This window comes from Motacilla alba, chromosome 21 (assembly GCF_015832195.1).
Source record: "Motacilla alba alba isolate MOTALB_02 chromosome 21, Motacilla_alba_V1.0_pri, whole genome shotgun sequence".
Lineage (NCBI taxonomy): Eukaryota > Metazoa > Chordata > Aves > Passeriformes > Motacillidae > Motacilla > Motacilla alba.
The window spans coordinates 4,936,825-4,954,074 of NC_052036.1; the positions used below are offsets into that span (position 1 = coordinate 4,936,825).

General features: G+C 39.6%; 1 protein-coding gene across 1 annotated transcript in view; it reads right to left on the reverse strand.

Moving 5' to 3' along the window:
- The window catches only part of VPS13D (vacuolar protein sorting 13 homolog D), a 100,545-nt gene that overhangs the window by 36,612 nt on the left and 46,683 nt on the right, over positions 1–17,250 (reverse strand). The window contains exons 48-65 of the mRNA XM_038159798.1: positions 16,001–16,192; positions 15,318–15,444; positions 14,704–14,846; positions 13,723–13,853; positions 12,646–12,821; positions 12,407–12,530; positions 11,578–11,813; positions 10,710–10,818; positions 9,931–10,091; positions 9,484–9,592; positions 8,557–8,736; positions 7,829–7,945; positions 7,371–7,520; positions 7,068–7,217; positions 6,151–6,247; positions 4,416–4,564; positions 1,791–1,925; positions 1,277–1,444 (exon numbers count right to left, since the gene is read on the reverse strand). Coding sequence (XP_038015726.1) covers positions 1,277–1,444; positions 1,791–1,925; positions 4,416–4,564; positions 6,151–6,247; positions 7,068–7,217; positions 7,371–7,520; positions 7,829–7,945; positions 8,557–8,736; positions 9,484–9,592; positions 9,931–10,091; positions 10,710–10,818; positions 11,578–11,813; positions 12,407–12,530; positions 12,646–12,821; positions 13,723–13,853; positions 14,704–14,846; positions 15,318–15,444; positions 16,001–16,192 — 2,654 coding nt within the window. The remainder of the gene's footprint in view (positions 1–1,276; positions 1,445–1,790; positions 1,926–4,415; positions 4,565–6,150; positions 6,248–7,067; positions 7,218–7,370; positions 7,521–7,828; positions 7,946–8,556; positions 8,737–9,483; positions 9,593–9,930; positions 10,092–10,709; positions 10,819–11,577; positions 11,814–12,406; positions 12,531–12,645; positions 12,822–13,722; positions 13,854–14,703; positions 14,847–15,317; positions 15,445–16,000; positions 16,193–17,250) is intronic.

Consider the following 17,250-nt stretch of genomic DNA (forward strand, 5'->3'; position numbering starts at 1 on the left):
TGCAGGCAGATACAGCTGCCTTCCAGAGGCTCAGCAAGTCTTCTACCAGACTGCTTGTATGTGCAGTGCTGAGAATTACAGCACCACCTACTAGGAGATGAAAGCAGGAATATCAACATAGGATTTTGTTTGAGCTTCTTGAAATTGCGCAAAGTAGGCTAAGGCTGCAAACAGGATAATTATGACAGAGAATGTGCATGTCATCTTTGCTCATGGCTCAGCTCTCCGGGTCAGATCCAGCTCTGCACTTGGTGATGGACTAGGTTTGAGAATGCTAGTCTTGACCTCTCTGTAATTATACAGACTCTGCATTTCACATCTTCTGAATTACCTTTTTTTCACTAAGGAAGGGGAAAAGCAGATTTCCTTGTATACAAATAAGTGGGAAAGGTTATTAAAAGGTGAAGCATGACAATACACACAAAGTTACCTGTTAGGAAAATGATAAAAATAGAAAGTAAACAATTTTTACAAAATCAAACTTACCACCATGTCCTTGTGTCAAAAAAGCATTACTGCAGTTGTGCCCATGGAGGGACTCATGCCAGCACACCATGTATGTAACAAAACATTTCAAGAACTTGTTTGCTAACTACCAAGTACAGCATCAACCATGATCCAATCTACTTCCCTTTTCTGACTCCTGCCTCACATCATCCCTCTCTTGGGCACTAAATACAGTTATTTTCACTGATACAATTGAATTCTTTCAGCTGTTATCAGGAAGGACAAAAGAAGTCTCACCATGTAGAGACTTTGGAATTAAACTACAGATAAACACAAAGCAATCTGGAAATTCTTTAGTTTGTTTCTATGTGGCACAAAAGCCCCCAAACCTCAAGTGTCAGCATAATAATTGCTATTCACATCAGCTTAATCACTTCAAAAACAACAGCTAACAGCTCCTGTTATACTAAATAACCCCTTAAATACTCCACCTTTCTCTAGTGCCCTCTCTCTATGTAGATTATATACATAATTTAACACAGCTTTGTTCATTTGCATGTAGGAGCAAATTATTTCTCACTTTGGTTAGCTGTTGATTTAACTTGCACGTATCTGTACAGCAATAACAGGGCTTTGAGTGGTTCACTGACTTCTGTTTCTGGCATCCCTGGGATGTATAGAAAGCATTTAAGAAAAACAAAATCTACACTTCAAATGCCATTTCTACAAAAGAAGGATAAAGCAATTTAAGCATGGTCAATAGTTCTATTTGACTTTTTGACTATCTTTTGCTTGTTGTTATAGCAAACTTTAATATCACAAGTTTTACCTTTGCAGCAGAGTTTGATACTCCATGAGTGACATTTCTGATGAGACCACCCACATTGCCATACTTTATAAGTCCAGTAACACCTTCTGAAACATCATTCAGTAGACCCATAGGGTTGCCAAGGAAATCCACAGAACCTAGAATGCTTGCTGCCTGGCTCAGCAGCTCCTGTAAAACCAAGAGGAAGAATGAAGTATTTCTTATGGATCACATTTACAGCAGCAAGATCGAGGGGGGAAAAAAAACCCATCCCACCCACAAGAGAAGCTTATGCCAACCCAGGCAGGTTTATGAGAGAAATCAACACATAAATACCAGTAAAATTAACAACAGTTTCATCTTAAAATGCAGTGTATTCTTAGATTTCTTCTGGGATACTACTTCTCCATAGACCAAAGAAGCAACACAGCACTAACACTTGATAGTCAGGAAAGAGTTCCCACATCCTCAGTGGAGAACTCCTCAACCAAGAGAAGTTCAACCTTTGCCACAACATAACCTCAGTCACACTGACCTCCTGGAAGTGTTTCAGAATGTCATTAATGATGAACTCCTGAGTTTCATATGGATGGACCCGAGTGAAAGGATCCAGATTAATCACAGCATCTTCAAATCGGATCAGAGGGAACCCCAGTGTGCTTTTCAAAGCCTGAGAAAATAAAAGACATTGCCATTGTAATTCTTCTCTCTGCTTCTCATACACAGCATCCTTTAAATGGGTAACAAACCAAAATTCTCAGAAGCTGCTGGAGTTCTCTACCACTGCAGTGTGGACACTTTGATACAGAGAGCAGTCACCCACAAACCTTTCCATTCTAAGCATTGATGGCTTCTTAGCACTGCATTTCTTCAATAGCTCAAGAGTCACTAAGTTCCCAATGCAATCTGCTTCCCACACCTGATAGGAGTATTTCAAACCAAAATGTGTCTAAGATTCTATATACAACTTTGTTATATTGTTCTAATGTTCAATTAAACTCCAACCCTAAATGAATTTTCCTGACAAAACTGGCTATTTTCCACCCTGCTGAATTTCTGTGAAGGGATTAAGTGTCAGGATGAGCTGGAATAACATACATAATTTCCTGTAAGCCTCAGGCTCATTTCTTAACATTATGTGGTCTAAAGAAATTCTTTAAACTACCATTTCCCATTATTTTTCAAGGAAGAAAACTAAGATTATAATTAGTTCATAGGCCAATTTGTATAATTTATACATAAAAAAACCACAGTTAAGGTGGACAAGCTATACATCCAAACAGAGACACATGTAAATAAAATAACTCGGAAAAAATTCTAAGAAAACTAATTTTTTAAGAGTGAAGAGGACCCTTCTTCTTCAGGTCTTGATAATGGCATCTGCACACTCACCAACATCAGACACTCTGAAGAAGGCAAGAAGCTTTGCTGATGTTTTATCTTTACACATTAACCACCAAAGCTGCCTGGTATAAGGAACACGAGTTTTTGTGCCATCTGCAGGCAATTAAGGCAAGTTACAGGTCTGAGTTAAGTTTGTGTGTAAGAAAAGAGCTATTTATTTTTTCAGTAAATGGATGACCAACCAGAGTAGTCCTCATTATTCACTTGGGTAGGAAGCAATTTCCTGTTTAACTATCAGATATTATATAAGACAACTTTGTTAATACTGGTACCTAATAAAAATAATCTGTCTACACCAAATTACCAGACAGCCATGTCCAAGCCAGAAACATTAGAGGTAGTTAAAAAAACTTCCACAAAGGCTCTACTGTGATTATTCTCTCCCTCCTACCCTGAACTCTCCTGGGCTACAGAGCTGAATTGAACTCTTTCTGTGAAAGTCAATATACAAAATATGCAGGGACTGTTAGCATTATGGAGAAAAATGTATATGCCAAGTTTTCTCTTGGGAACGCAGCCAAGATGGATCCATGTGCAATCCTATACCAAGGGTGGTAGGAAATCCAAACAGAACAGTGCACAGTGCTGGGTTCTTAAAGGCACTCACCTCTAGCTCTGCTTCCTCAGTCTGCATTTCAACTAATGGAATTACAAGGGTATTCACGTTGAAGCTGAAGTGCAACTACATATTCAGGACAGGGCTGCTATTATTTAGCAGTAAGCAATACCACAGCTAAGGAATATTCTAGCTAGGAATATCACAGCCAAGGAATACCCCAGCTAGCTACTGCACTGCTCTTGGCACAAGGATTCAGTAAAAAGAACACAAGAACTGGTGATCTTCTGGATCATCTTGGTAAGACTCCATGACAGACGTTCATTGCACAACACTAAGCTTCTTTAGAAGCTTACTCATCATGATGTCCTTAATATCAAGGACAAAAAAGCCCAGCTGGTGTCTCAGTTTTGGTTTTTTTAAAAGGCAGCAGCTCAGTTCCTCCACAATGGGGATGGTTTTTTACGGGTTGGTTGGTTGGTTTTGTTTTAACTCTCCCACCTTGGAAGGAAGTAGTTGTATTAGCTCAGAGAGAACTGAAGTATTTCTGACTGAAATGTTAAATTAATAATTTTTGAAGTGGCAACTGACTGCTGCCACTTGATTGTGTCCAGGAAGGTCCTAACACACGATTTGGGAACACTGGATGAGATTATGTTCTGGCCATAATCTGGAACTCCTGCTTCACTTCCCAACTGCCAGATTTATGACCATATGAAAAAGACCAGACTTCCCACCTATTTTAAATTCATACTCAATCTCAGTTCACTTTAGTTTTCAACTATACTGCACAGTCCTCATGCAAATTCTTCAATTCCAATGAAACAACATTTTTTGGATGAAAACACTCAGAGTTGTCCTGTGTTTGTCCTGTATATGGATAAGAAATTGAATAACTTATTTTAAGAGAGTAATTCCCTTTAAGCTCTTTACACTTCCATTATTGTAACTAAGGTCCTTTGTAAAGCAGTGAGTCATTAGGTCCAGTTGGCTGTGCTTCAACTGAAATTACAAAAATGAAGGACTATTACAGAAGAGACTGGAAATTATGCAAATTAAATGGCAGAAGTTGCTGGAACTTCTATTATTTTTAGCTTGGATAATGCAAGAGTAAATGGAAACTGAGAGTGTTAAGTTAAAGCACCTGTTCCCTTTTCCTCCTCTCTACTGGAAGCCCACTCAGGGAATGCACTGGTGTACCTTGAGATCCAGAGGGAGCTTGTTGGAAGTGAAGACACTCAGCTTGATTTGAGGCACACTGATTTTCAGATTTTCAAAGTAGTATCGTTTTTGTGCTCCGCCTTGTTCAACAACCTTCTCATGGAGGTTTTCATCATACTTTTCAACCTCTGCATCCAGACAAAACACAGGAATCAGAACCAATTCAAGATAAATAAATATGGGGTTAGGAATGCACGCTCTGTTAAGAGTTAACAATCCTCTGCACAAATAAAAAGTATGTGTGACTGCTGGTGGAGCCAGCAAAATTACTCATGCCTTGTGACACGAAGTTGACCTCTGAGGCTCAAGAATTTTTGTCAGATCTCTCTGCATCTCTAAAACCTGTTATTTGAGCTTTTAATCTCACTTCTAATTTCTCTTTATCAGCACACAGAAACAAGGAGATAATGCATGATTATGCAATGTTCCTACTGTGCAGTTGTGCTCTTACAGTCTGTTATCCTCTCTCTGCTCTCTCTGTAATTCCTTACACACTTAACTAGGAATATAATGTACAAAGCAAGCTTTCAAATACTCACTACACAATGGCCAACAGGCCTACATGGAAGACATCCAATAAATCAATTTACATGGAGAGTGACTTAAATTTGGTTGACATTAATAGGCTCATGTTATTTGTAAGAGCACCTGGGTGGTGTGAGGGCAAAGATGAAAGATGACCAAGTCTTGTGAACTCTGACTTCTGAACAATAAAACATGCTAACTAAAAATGGGAAAATTATTTTTGTCTGAATCTGTAACATAACATAACATCAGCAGATAAACTACAGATAATGTACAGTAAGTAAGGGGAAAAAAAGAGCAAAAGGAACAGGGTAAACCAGAACAAAGGGGAGATTAGTTAAAAGGCTAAGAGCAAAACTCAAAATTTGTACTTCTTCCTCATCACTAGAGATTTAAGTTTGAAAGTCCTCTGTGAAATGCAATACTGTTATTTTTCCAGAGACAATTCAGAGGATACTGTGGATTAGCAAGACAGAACTCTGGAGCATCACTTGTAGGCTTGGCCCCACTTGGAATCATGCCAAAAATAGTTCTTTTCCTGTGACAGTTATTATGTAACAGTACACAGGTTACTGCATAATAGAAGTGACTTTTTCAATTGCCACTCCAAAACAAACATTTCAGAAAGTTTCCAAAGCACAGATAAACACTAAAATGGGAGGATTAGAAGAGCACCTATGAGATCAGAAGATTGAAAAGGTCTGTCTTGCCTCAGTGAATGAAAGAAAACTTACATTACAATTAAAACCAGGGGTATGGATGCCACAACAAAGGTCAGACAAAATTTTCTTGCAGTGAAGCAAGAGGAACTGCCCAAGGAACAAATCAACACAGATCCCACTTCTAGCCCTGGGTTAAATAAACAAACTAAACAAGTCACTAAACAAAGTGGCTTGCTAAATCAATAACACAATTTCTTTTATCCCAGTTCAGATGAATCCAGATACAGGAACTGAAAATGAACACTGAACTCCAGAGACAGGCTGTACTTGGGCCATCACCTGAGCTCTGCAACAGGCACAACACCACGAAGAGCTCCACAGGGCCCACTGAGGCATTTCCAGCACTGTTCAAGAGTGGGAGGTTCCACACAGCCAAGAGTGTGCTGGTGTTTTCTACTTACTTTATACACAAAGATCATAATACTTCTGTACATTGCAAAAGTGGGCTGTGCAATTTTATACCACACCTGATTCCGACTGGCCGTAGCCAAAGAAACTCAATAGCTTCAGAAGCAGTTTCTCCTCAATTTGAACTGTGAACTTTCGGGCAGTGATCATCAGATGCTACAGAGATAAACAAGTCTCAGTTTACAGCATTAACACCAGATATATAATCCATGTAAGCTATTAGAAAGGACAACGTGCTCTATTTCAATGGAATATTTTCACTTTCATGGATTTGTAGGAAGACTCCCACCTTCAAAATGTCTGTGGTAGCTTTCTTCGCTTCAAGTAATCTACAACTTGTGATGATTACTTCAATTTTCTGGAAGGCGTTGTGCTTAATTACCTAATTGTAACACTTCAAAATCTTAGCTGCATTTCCAACACTAAAATCAGCTGCTTTTCAGAACAGAGTCAAAATACACACGTGAAGATTCCAAGTGAGAAAGTAAGTCCTGACAACCAACTCAGTTTTGCCATCACAGTACGTACCACGGTTGGTGGATAAATTTACAACCAACGTCCCCAAATGACTGCAGTGCACAGAACCAGGCTTATGAAGCAAGATAACAGCTTATCACAGAGAATTTATAACCTTGTATTCAACTCCTGAAGAGCAAAACACATATTCTGGTTCAGTGTGCTACAGTTCTCAGGAGAGAATAACTGCCTTGAAAAGTAAGGTCACAAATATGGACAGACAGGGGTCTGGATTGATTTGTCACATTTTTAAACAGACTTATTACCCTGTTCATCACTGTACTATAGCTTTAAACACTGGGAACATGAGAAGGTGGACACTGTGTCCTTAAGCTTCAGAACTGATTCAACAAAGTGTATTTCACAAACCACTGAATTCAGATTACAAGTAAAAATTACCAGGAAAGGTCATTTAAGCAAAGCAATACCTATGTTACACAAACAAAACATTGCGGTTTACCTTGTATATATCAGTCAGTGCATTTTTACTGGGAAATTTCATGGCATTGACTTGCACAGCAGGAGCAGGGTCCAGGGGCCCATTCTCACTCCTCTTGGGTGTCAGAAAGAGCATAAAAGGCTGTGTGGTGCCAAGAAGTTGGTTGTCCACCTACACAATGGACAGAAAATGGAACTGAAACTCCAGTGATATTTAGGAATTGAAATCTCAGTCATTGCTCTAAACATTTTTCAAACCTATTACAACTCAAAAAAACTGAAGCAGACCCATGAATAAATGAATTTATTTCAAAATGGCAAATACCTGTATATCATGCACACTGAGCTCCAGCACCTGACCGGTCGAGAGCTGAGTGTAGTGGACATTAATGCTGGTGAGGCTTGCAAACACAAGCTCTTCAGGGACTTTGTTGACCAAAGACAATCCTATTCCACCTTCCAGTTTCACAAGCACCTGAGAAAAGAAGGGGAAAAAACCCACCACTAACAAACCAGCACTGAAAAAACCTGATATCAAATACACATTTCTGCAAAGAAATTATTTTTTAGGATCATCTCCAGAGAGACTGAGCAGCTCTTTCACAATTAGTCTTACACTCAAGAGGGTACAGACATATTAAGAACGAGAAGCTGCAGCAGGAAAATCTAAAGTTCATAACACAAAGTCATCATTAGGAGAGGTTACTGACCGTCATCCCCCTCCTGAAATCTAGGAAGGAAAATTAAAATTAAAAAAGACAAGTACTAGTTGTCATATCTTACTTCTAATTCCTGCTCCGTGTCTGGGTTTTTCAGCTTGCGCAGATCCTGTTCCGTGACTGGAAGCTGCTCTCCTTCACTGAAGGAACGATCATTCCTACGCTGGTTACAATCAGTTATCTGAAAACAAGTGAATGATTACAATGATCCCTTCCATATATATCAATATAATGATAAATAAATGACTGCAATGATCCCTGTCATATATATCAATATAATAATAAATGACTACAATGATCTCTTTCATATATATCAATATAATAATAAATGACCACAATGATCCCTTTCATATATATCAATATAATGATAAATAAATGACCACAATGATCCCTTTCATATATATCAATAAAATGATAAATAAATGACTACAATGATCCCTTGCATATATATCAATATAATGATAAATAAATGACTACAAGGATCCCTTGCATATATATCAATAAAATGATAAATAAATGACTACAAGGATCCCTTTCATATATATCAATAACTGAGGTTTCCTTCATATAATAATATTAATTAAATTGTCCTACCCTAGCAAATTATCTTTTTAAAAAATTAAGGCCAAGGAAACTTTTGTACTAACTACTTCTGGTTTATGATATTCCCATCCCCTTCATGTCATTATAAAGGCAGCTTTTCCTAAGGATTTAAAGATGTAATACAGAAAAAGAGTATTTCCAGCATAAGAAAAGAATGTAACGAGATTGCAGTTAATGAAGGACTGTCACCTGCAGAACTCTAGTTGGCCCATCTGGCATGACTCTCACAGCCAGGACTCCTGAGCCAGGCCTCATCTTTTGGTTTGTGAACTGCTGTTCAGGTGGAACTGGCCCCAAAAGTTCAAGTGAATTATCAGGACCCAGAACAACTTCAGCTCCGTCATGAAGACCTTGTATTCCTCCCTTTGCCTGGAGGAAGAAAAAAAAAGGAAAGAAAATTAAGTAATTAAGCGATAGGAAAACACTTCAGATAACTATTTTACATATATTAAATTAAAGCTTTCCACTCCTTATTCTTCAGAACTAAAAGAAGAGCAGTCCAGCAGAATTTTACTTGATATTACTAAAGTTTTTACTAACTCATGTTTAATTAGTTGGCAGATAAAAGGAGCAGCCAAGATCAATAATTAAGTAATTGATAATTAGGCGCATAATCGATAATTAAGTGGGAATTAAGTATTCCCACGTTTAAAACTGAAGCTCTCACATCATCAAGGGACATTGGAAAGTCCTTCCTGAAAGGTCTTCCAAAATGATAGGAAGCTTTTTAAAAGATGAACTCTGGACCTGTACATGAGAATGTAAATCCTGACTGAGTCAATCCTTACCTATTGCTGTCTCAAGACAATACAGAGCTTTTTTTGTTGCTTCAAGTAGTAACTTACTTCTCTGAAATAAAATGATCAATGCAATATCCTGGTACTAACAAAAATACTTTTCTAATTTCTAATTAATAGTGCAAGATTTTTAAATACTTGAAATGATTATGAACATTCAAATATTAACTTCAAACATAAGGTGCTTGCACAAGTTTGTTTTGCTCTGTATTCTGAACTTGTCTCAAAGCTTTTAGTTCACTTCAATACTAAGCCCAAATGACTCTGTCATCTACATCAGCAACAAACAAAACAGGTTTGACAGATAATCAGTACTGACTTGGACAACAAGCCCATGGATGCCACAGGTCAGCTTCCCATCCTGAAAGCTCCACGTCTGGGTGGTGCTGCGCCGCCGATCCGGCCTTCTCAGCATCAGGGGCTCGTACCTGCAGGGGAAGCCTCAGTGCTCAGAGGATGCTCCTTGGAACTTTTACTCTGCACTTGTGTTAATGCTGAACATTTATTTTGCCCCAGTTTATATTCCTAATTTCTCTTCTGAAGTGCTCTGTCAAGAGTTACCTGCTGAAAAGGCATCAGCCATGCTTTTACACGTGTTTCCAAGTCACACAGGTGAGCGTGAGATTTTCTAATAAAACCAGACAAAATGCAGCTCTTTCACATTCCTTCAGAACAATTTCTGTATTCAGAGACTATCAGATTAAGTATGTTTTCAAAGGCATTGTTAGAAACCCCCATCAGTTTCCTGGGAGCTGGATTTCAATACCTGTTATTTGTGACAGCTGCTAGGCCTGCAATATCCAAAATCATACTGGAGTCCTCGGAGCGAGGAGAAGGCTTGTGGGGGTTATGAGGAACTGAAGAACCTTCATGGCAAAGCATTCCTGACTCTGTCATCCTCCAGAGCTGGGATCGCTTTCCTGGCTCCTGTTACAGAAAAATTCAACATTTAAATACAGTACAGAGCAAATATTTTTGTTCTGTTTTGCTATCAGAGGCTTTGAATTATAAGTCCTGGAATAACTTGTATATATTTCACTTCAGAGCCCTGAATTAGAATTAGGAACTAGACTGGATAAAGGCTTCTGATTGAACTCTGATATTCAATGAACACAACAGCAGCTAGATGAAGAGCTGAATTTTAAAGCTGTTTGTTAATCTCAGCAATATTTAAACACAGTTTCTATTTCTTAAGAGCTCCAGAAACAGATGACTTGGCTTACAATGCTCCTGAGAAGGAAGCATGTCCTATCTTGTAACTTCATGAGAATATCCAACACACAAATACCATATTCTGCTGTCTAGGAGGCATTTACAACCCTCCTTGACACTTTATTCCAGTTCCCTTTTCTGTCACCTTTACCCCTATAAAAGTCTTATACAGAAGCACCACCACAATTCAAAATAACCTATCAGTCTGGAGTCTTTCTCTACCCTTTAAAAGTTAGAACTTTTTTTTTTAATGTTGTCCTACTCTCAGCATTTGATTTTACTTCAGCACATAGCAACAGTATTATTAAAAAATAGTCAAATGTGTCCTGGTACCTTCTTTTTCAGCAACACTCGTTGAGTCTTTGGAGAAACATCGAGGACAAGCTCTGCATTTGCAGCATCCTTATTTGAAGTAACTGGTCTTACACTTGGCTCCTGTAACCTGGAACCAAGAAATCAGCATCATGTGTGTTCAGAGCAGCAGCTTCTTCTGTAGCACAAATTAGATCTGCATCAACGTTCAACGGGCAGTTTACACTTCCAATGCAGCCATCAGACTAACATTTATATTGGGGTTTTTCCCTTCTTGTTAGGAATTACCAGGGCAAGCTGGTAACTTGAGTACATTCTTAAAAGGGGCTTTGATTTCTCACTGGAACTAGGAACTTCACAGGCAAAACAGATGAATTAAAAGACAGTTTCCTGCCTCTTTCTTTTTTCTCTTTCAATCTCCCAGAGCTGTTTTCAGTAGCATATAAATGAGTGCAAGCTTAAACCTCACAGGCATGTTGTAAATAGGTGTGACTTGTGGTAAAGTGTCCTTTGTATGCCAAAAGACATTAAATCCCCAGAGGGGGACCCCAAACTCTTCCGGATCCCAACTCTTCTAAGACCACGCAGTGGGGTCACAGCAGATGCTGGATGCTAAATCCTTCTCACTGTGTGACAGAATAAACTGTCAAGCTGCACCTCTAAAGCAGGTGCTATTTTACCTCCAAATCAGGTAAAATACACAAATTACTAACAGCCAGACAGCTTCTGAATTTGGCATTTCCTCTGCTAGCTACAAGGTAGACAAAAGTTTAACTCCATGTGAAAAACTTTTGAATGGTAACCATAAAAAGAATAATAATTTGATATTAATTAATTAAAGCTTAATGTGAATATTAAAAGTATTTCCATCAAAGATATCAAGAATTACCCTGAGAAAGTATATGTAGCAGCAATGTAGATGAAGTTTTCATAGTAAAGCTGTTTGCTGTCTTGGAAGTCATTCATGCAGCAGACAACTTCTGAGGAGCCTGCTCCTTTCACTGTCAGCGTGATGAAGGGAGGCAGGATGGGCTCATCCCATGCATAATCCAGAGAGGTCATGGGCTTCACGTCAGTGGACAGCCTGGGCTCCACCACCCCGTGCTGCTTAAACACAACTGGGACCTGTAGCAGTCAGGAAAGAGGAGTTTGTTCATACAGGAATTGTTCATCAGACAGACTTTTTGCTATCATTTACTCATTTGCCAGGAGTTGATGGCTGAAACATGTTCAGATCACTTCTTCCCCCCTACCCCCCAGTCATTTCAATATGCATATTCTTCCATTCAGGGCTCAAGTAAAGAGAGTCTTAAAGGGATGATAAACATCATCTTTGCTTTTATCTGCCATCTGTGTGAAATGTCTGCAAAATGTCTGCAGGCCCATGGAGCATCGCAAACCCTGCTAATCTAAGTTAGGAGACTAGAACAGATTAAATACCGTCCCTCTCATTGGGAATACTTCTCTTCCTTGTAAGACGTTTAAAGCACTCATGAAAGCCACAATGTTACCACTGTTATTTGAAAAAGATGCCATAGCTGTGTACTACCAAGTTTTACTAGAACTTCAGAGAATTGCAATTACTACAGACAAATACACAGACTTTACTTACTTGTATAATGAAATAAAATGAATCTCCCACTTCTAACAAATACAGAAGAATTACTTTTTTTTTTTTTTACTGAGAAAAGGAAAAATATGGGGTTTGGTTCTTTCACCTTGGAGAAATTGTCAATGCGGAAAGGCGGAGGCAGCTGGTGGGTGTCGCTGAACGCAATGCGGTACGTGGCTCCTTGAAGGGTGATCTCAACTCTTAAGAAGTAACATTTTCCCAGGGTGTCCCTGAAGAAGATCACAGTACAAGACATGTAAACTTCTGATCTGCATTATCTGCAGTGTTAAACAGCTGCTTCTATCAAAACTCAGCAGCTGCAGAGGATTTATAGGTCACAGCTACCTCATATTAATGTGGAACGAGTTGTTCTTGTTGACCTCAAAGCCCCCGGACCAAATGCAGTTTGGGACATCCATCAGCCTCACACACAACAGCTGATCATAATCATTCCGTGGCCAGTGGAACACGACACTGGAACCAGGCAGGGTGGAGATGTAGCCATCAGGATTGGATGCTCCCTAGGACCAGAAATTGGTAAATAATTGGTAAATAATCCCAGTACTGAAAAATCCACTATTAACCTATACACCTCTAAAACACAAACACAGCCATTCTTCTGTCAGGTGGATGCTGCCATTGGAATAATGAGAAAGATCCTCATAACCAGCCAACAATACTTCCAAGAACAATGTCTGCTCTTCTTGGTGAGCAGATGCGGTGACCAAGTACAGTCCCGGGGTGACTTTATGATGCTCCTATCCCCATTTGTCTGCTTAGCCCAGAAATAAGTTTTGCACCCTTAAAGACTGGTTCTGAGAGCAAAGCGGGGGGAAGAAGAAGCATGCAGTTTGTTTTCAGACACTGCTCTGACTCCTCCACATTCCTCCTCCTGGACTGTGTTGTCTGCGGATGGACAGACAGCGGGACAGAGCCCTCCTTTGCTTTTAGTTAGTGGTAGCTAGCTGAGGCAGAGAAGTTCCCTAGACTGTAGTATTTCTTTTTCTTTGGACCTGTTTAACTTGCTCTGGACTGAACACCCAGAAGAGCACTGGCAGCTCTCACCTGTGGCCACTAGGCCGGGCCTGGGCTGCAGCATTTCCAGCACTGGAGGGGCTGATAGGAGACTGAGTGAGCTGAGCTGCAGCCCACCAAGGGCACTTCCTGAGTTTGTCATCTCTTTTGGAGCAGCAAGAGGTTTTATGGTTTAGTACTGTTAATTTTTTGTGCTGGTGAATGTTTTGCCTATTAAATAAAGAGTTTTTTTTCCACTTTCCTTCAAGGAAATATTTTCCTGAACTGATTAATGGAGGAGCCACTTGAATCTGCTTTCTAGAGGAACCCCTTTGGAGGTTCTCACCCAAATTTGCCCTACACCAGGACAGTACTGTATTAAAGAGTCACAACCAGGAAGCTTCTTACCTGACCTCTGGCAAATTCCCGCTGAACAAAGGCCAGTTTGTAGCTTGATTTATTGTCCAACAGGTACCGGGGAGCAAAGGTGACCATGCAGGTGTCAATGTAACGGCCTCTGCCTTTTTTAACATCAATACCTAGTAATAAAAACAAGGTGAAAACATAGGTATTATTTACAAAAGAAAAAGACAGGTCCCACAGCATATTTCAGAGAACATAAGTTCTTTCTTGGGTTCCTGAGATGAAGCCTTTGTGCCATACAACTGCCTTGCACTGGAACATTGTTTTATTTTGAACAGTAAATGTAACCTTATGCCATCTGTCACCCTCTATTTCTCAAGTACAACTTAGATACTGAAGACAACTAAAGATAAAAAACCCCAAACCAATTCCCAATCACAAGTTTATCAATGCAAGTTATTATTTCACTTTTAAACATATGAAAAATTCCTTGACAAACACTGTGGAGTAACTTCCAGACTCTCATTTAATTCAAAACTAAAACCTGCTTGTACTTTATGCACACCAGGAGCACAAGGAATCCAGAAGCTGCACTCCTGCACATCAGCCTATGCAGGCACCACCAAGCAAAAGCCAGAGAAGCAGCACATGGCTGAACAGTTACAGTACACAGGCACTCAATATAATCAGAGTACTGTCATGGGATTGAGAATGTACTTGGAATTAACTTACAGGGGGAACAAAAACACAGAAGCTGACAGAACAGTTTGACAATGTAGTTAACAACACTCAATGATGAAATGTAAAATTAAAAATAACTGAAAGCTAATTTTTAAGCTAATAAAGTTCAAAACAAAGATATAAAAATACTTAGAACACTATCTTTTGTTAAATGGTTTTCTCTGGATCCTCAAAAGCCTTTAAGAAGATCCGTTTCCCTGCTGCAATTGTTCTGTTTCTTGTGTCACTGGCATTGTATCTCACCAAGAGTTCCACAGGGTTTTCCATGCTCCCATCACCACCTACCAATGTTATAGATGAGGCCTGGCCGGTTTCCATGCTGGATCACCTTAAGGGCTCTGACACCACTACCACCATCCAGGGAGAAACCCTGGCACCAGCCAGGCATGCCATCAGGATGGATTCCTTTTCCAACACGCATTGTACAACTAAGGGGAAGAAGAAAACACAAAGGTTTAGACATTTAAATGAAGGATCAGGTAGCACCATGATGCTGGTATCAAACACATGCCCAGGTGGCAAAAGAACATCTGTGTCTGGATGCAGAAGCATTTGAAGCCATGATAAATCCCTTACTGAGTGACTCGTTCTGCATTTCTGCCATAAGCCCTTTCAACACAGGGCTAAGGAGTCAATGGCCATGTCCTGTAAAAAGCTTGGCAATTTCCAGACTGATTAATCATGATAACATCTGTGTGTCTTTTATCTTTGAAATGAAAAAAAAAATTAATATTTTGAATAAATTGAGGCACAACAGAATTGGCCAACCAAGGAGCTTTCAGCAGGAAATGTCTAAGAATCCAGCAAGCTCAACACACTATTAAAAACATAATTATTTCACAGGTCATCTTAATACTTTCATCTTTGTAAATTTCCTCCTGATTGCCCTTCTTACTTACAAGTTTGGCTGTTCTTTATCAGCATAACAGAAGAGCAGTGGGCTGAGGCTTCTAGCAAGCTCATGCTCCTCAAACTGACCAGCTGCATCTGTTTTTGCATTATCTTGTCTGAAGATAAGTGGCAATCCTTTAAGTGAACACAGAAGGAAAGAGTGTAAAACTACACATCACCTTTGTACAAATTAAAACAAGAACTGTAAAAATTTCAAATTCAAGATATTTTTGTTGTAGTATTTTAGCCATTTTAGCCTGTGCATGAATTCTCCTTCAAGTTCTTCTTAATCTTCTTAAAACAGCTGTTCACAGCTGCAGGTCATGACACTGGTCCGTGCAGACCTGAAAGTGCCAGTGGAAGTTCACACAGACTCACTGCAATTCAGACCGTTGCCTTCTCAAGGCATTTCAGTCTCTGAAAATCACAAATTTTAACAGTGATCTAATCTATATTGATTTACTGAGAGGCACAGCAGCTCATGTTTGAAAGTCTGTAATATAGCAACCCAATGTCTAAGTTATCTGCTGTAACATGCATCAAACAGTAGCTGCTGGCACCATTAAAAACATAAATCCTTACAACCTTTATTCCTCTTAAGTAGCATTTAAAAGCTTTATTTGGCTAGAAAGCAAATCAAAATACAACAGGAAATCCTTATTTCCCACGTGATGATTACAGCAGAACTTGCCTGTTTTGTTGATTAACCAATACGGAGCTGAAATCAGTATTTTCAGGGAGCCCTCAGCACGACACACGATGCGGATGGTGAGGTTGAGCAGCCGCTTGTTGACGTCGTACAGCCGCATCCGCACCATGTAGTTCTGTGTCCCCGGAGGGATCAGCAGCTCTTTGCACACTGGGAAGTTTTCTAGCAATACCCCTACGAAACAAAACAAAGCAGAGCAAAATGAAACATCACCCACAAAAACACGAGTTTTTGATAAGCACTTAAGCTGGTGCAACTTGATCTCCCTAAATATTACAAAAAGCTCACCCTGATCAATTTTTATATCTGCCCATATCTCATGAAGAAATGCCTCAATTTAAGTCACAAACAGCAAAACTAGTTCTCTAAGGGACCCTGCTTAGAGCTAAATATTGCTTTAGGCATTACAGGTCTAGCCTGTGTTGAGTAACTCCACATACACTCTCAACACCAATTATTTCTGTCAAAAATAAAAGAGCAAAACCACTCAAAATTTTAGGAGCTTATTTGATTTATTCCCCTCTTTACCACTGATCTCTCCAGTTTCCACTCTCAGGAAAACAAGAACTGAACAAGGAACATTCTAAGTGACAGCTGGCAAACCAGGAGGAATGATGGCAATACTGGGTTGGTTTTTTTCCCAATGCATTCACTTCACTAAAAATAAGAAGCTCTGCAACCCAATGAAATAATCATTTAAATGCTTTCCATTTTTCCATTCTGTGCCTAGTTCCTTGCAGAACAAGTTTCCTGGTGGCACAGAGAGGAGCAGCAAATGGTCCCTGAGCAGGAGCCTTACCCAGCTCGATGTTCTGGGCTGTGTAATGCAACATAATGAAATAATCATTTAAATGCTATTTTTCCATTCTGTCCCTAGCTCCTTGCAGAACAAGTTTCCTGGTGGCCTGTGGGGTTTCACCCCTGGATTGGGGTGACCCCAAAAGATGGAAAAGTCCCTCCTCCAACCTGTGCTTTCGAAGAAAGACTCAGTAGTCTTCTGTTGTCTGTTCTCAAGGTAGTTTATTGTTGGTTAACTAAAAGATTCTTCTCCTGAACTGCTGTGGCCTGTTCAGCAGCTCAGACAAAGGCACACACTGCCCTCCCAGGGGCTGCTGCCATCTTTTATATCATATATTACGTACTACATGTTTATACTTTTCCCCCAATGCCTACTATCTATATTGAATAGTGACTTTCTACTCTAAACCAATCTGTGAGTGCCAACATCACCA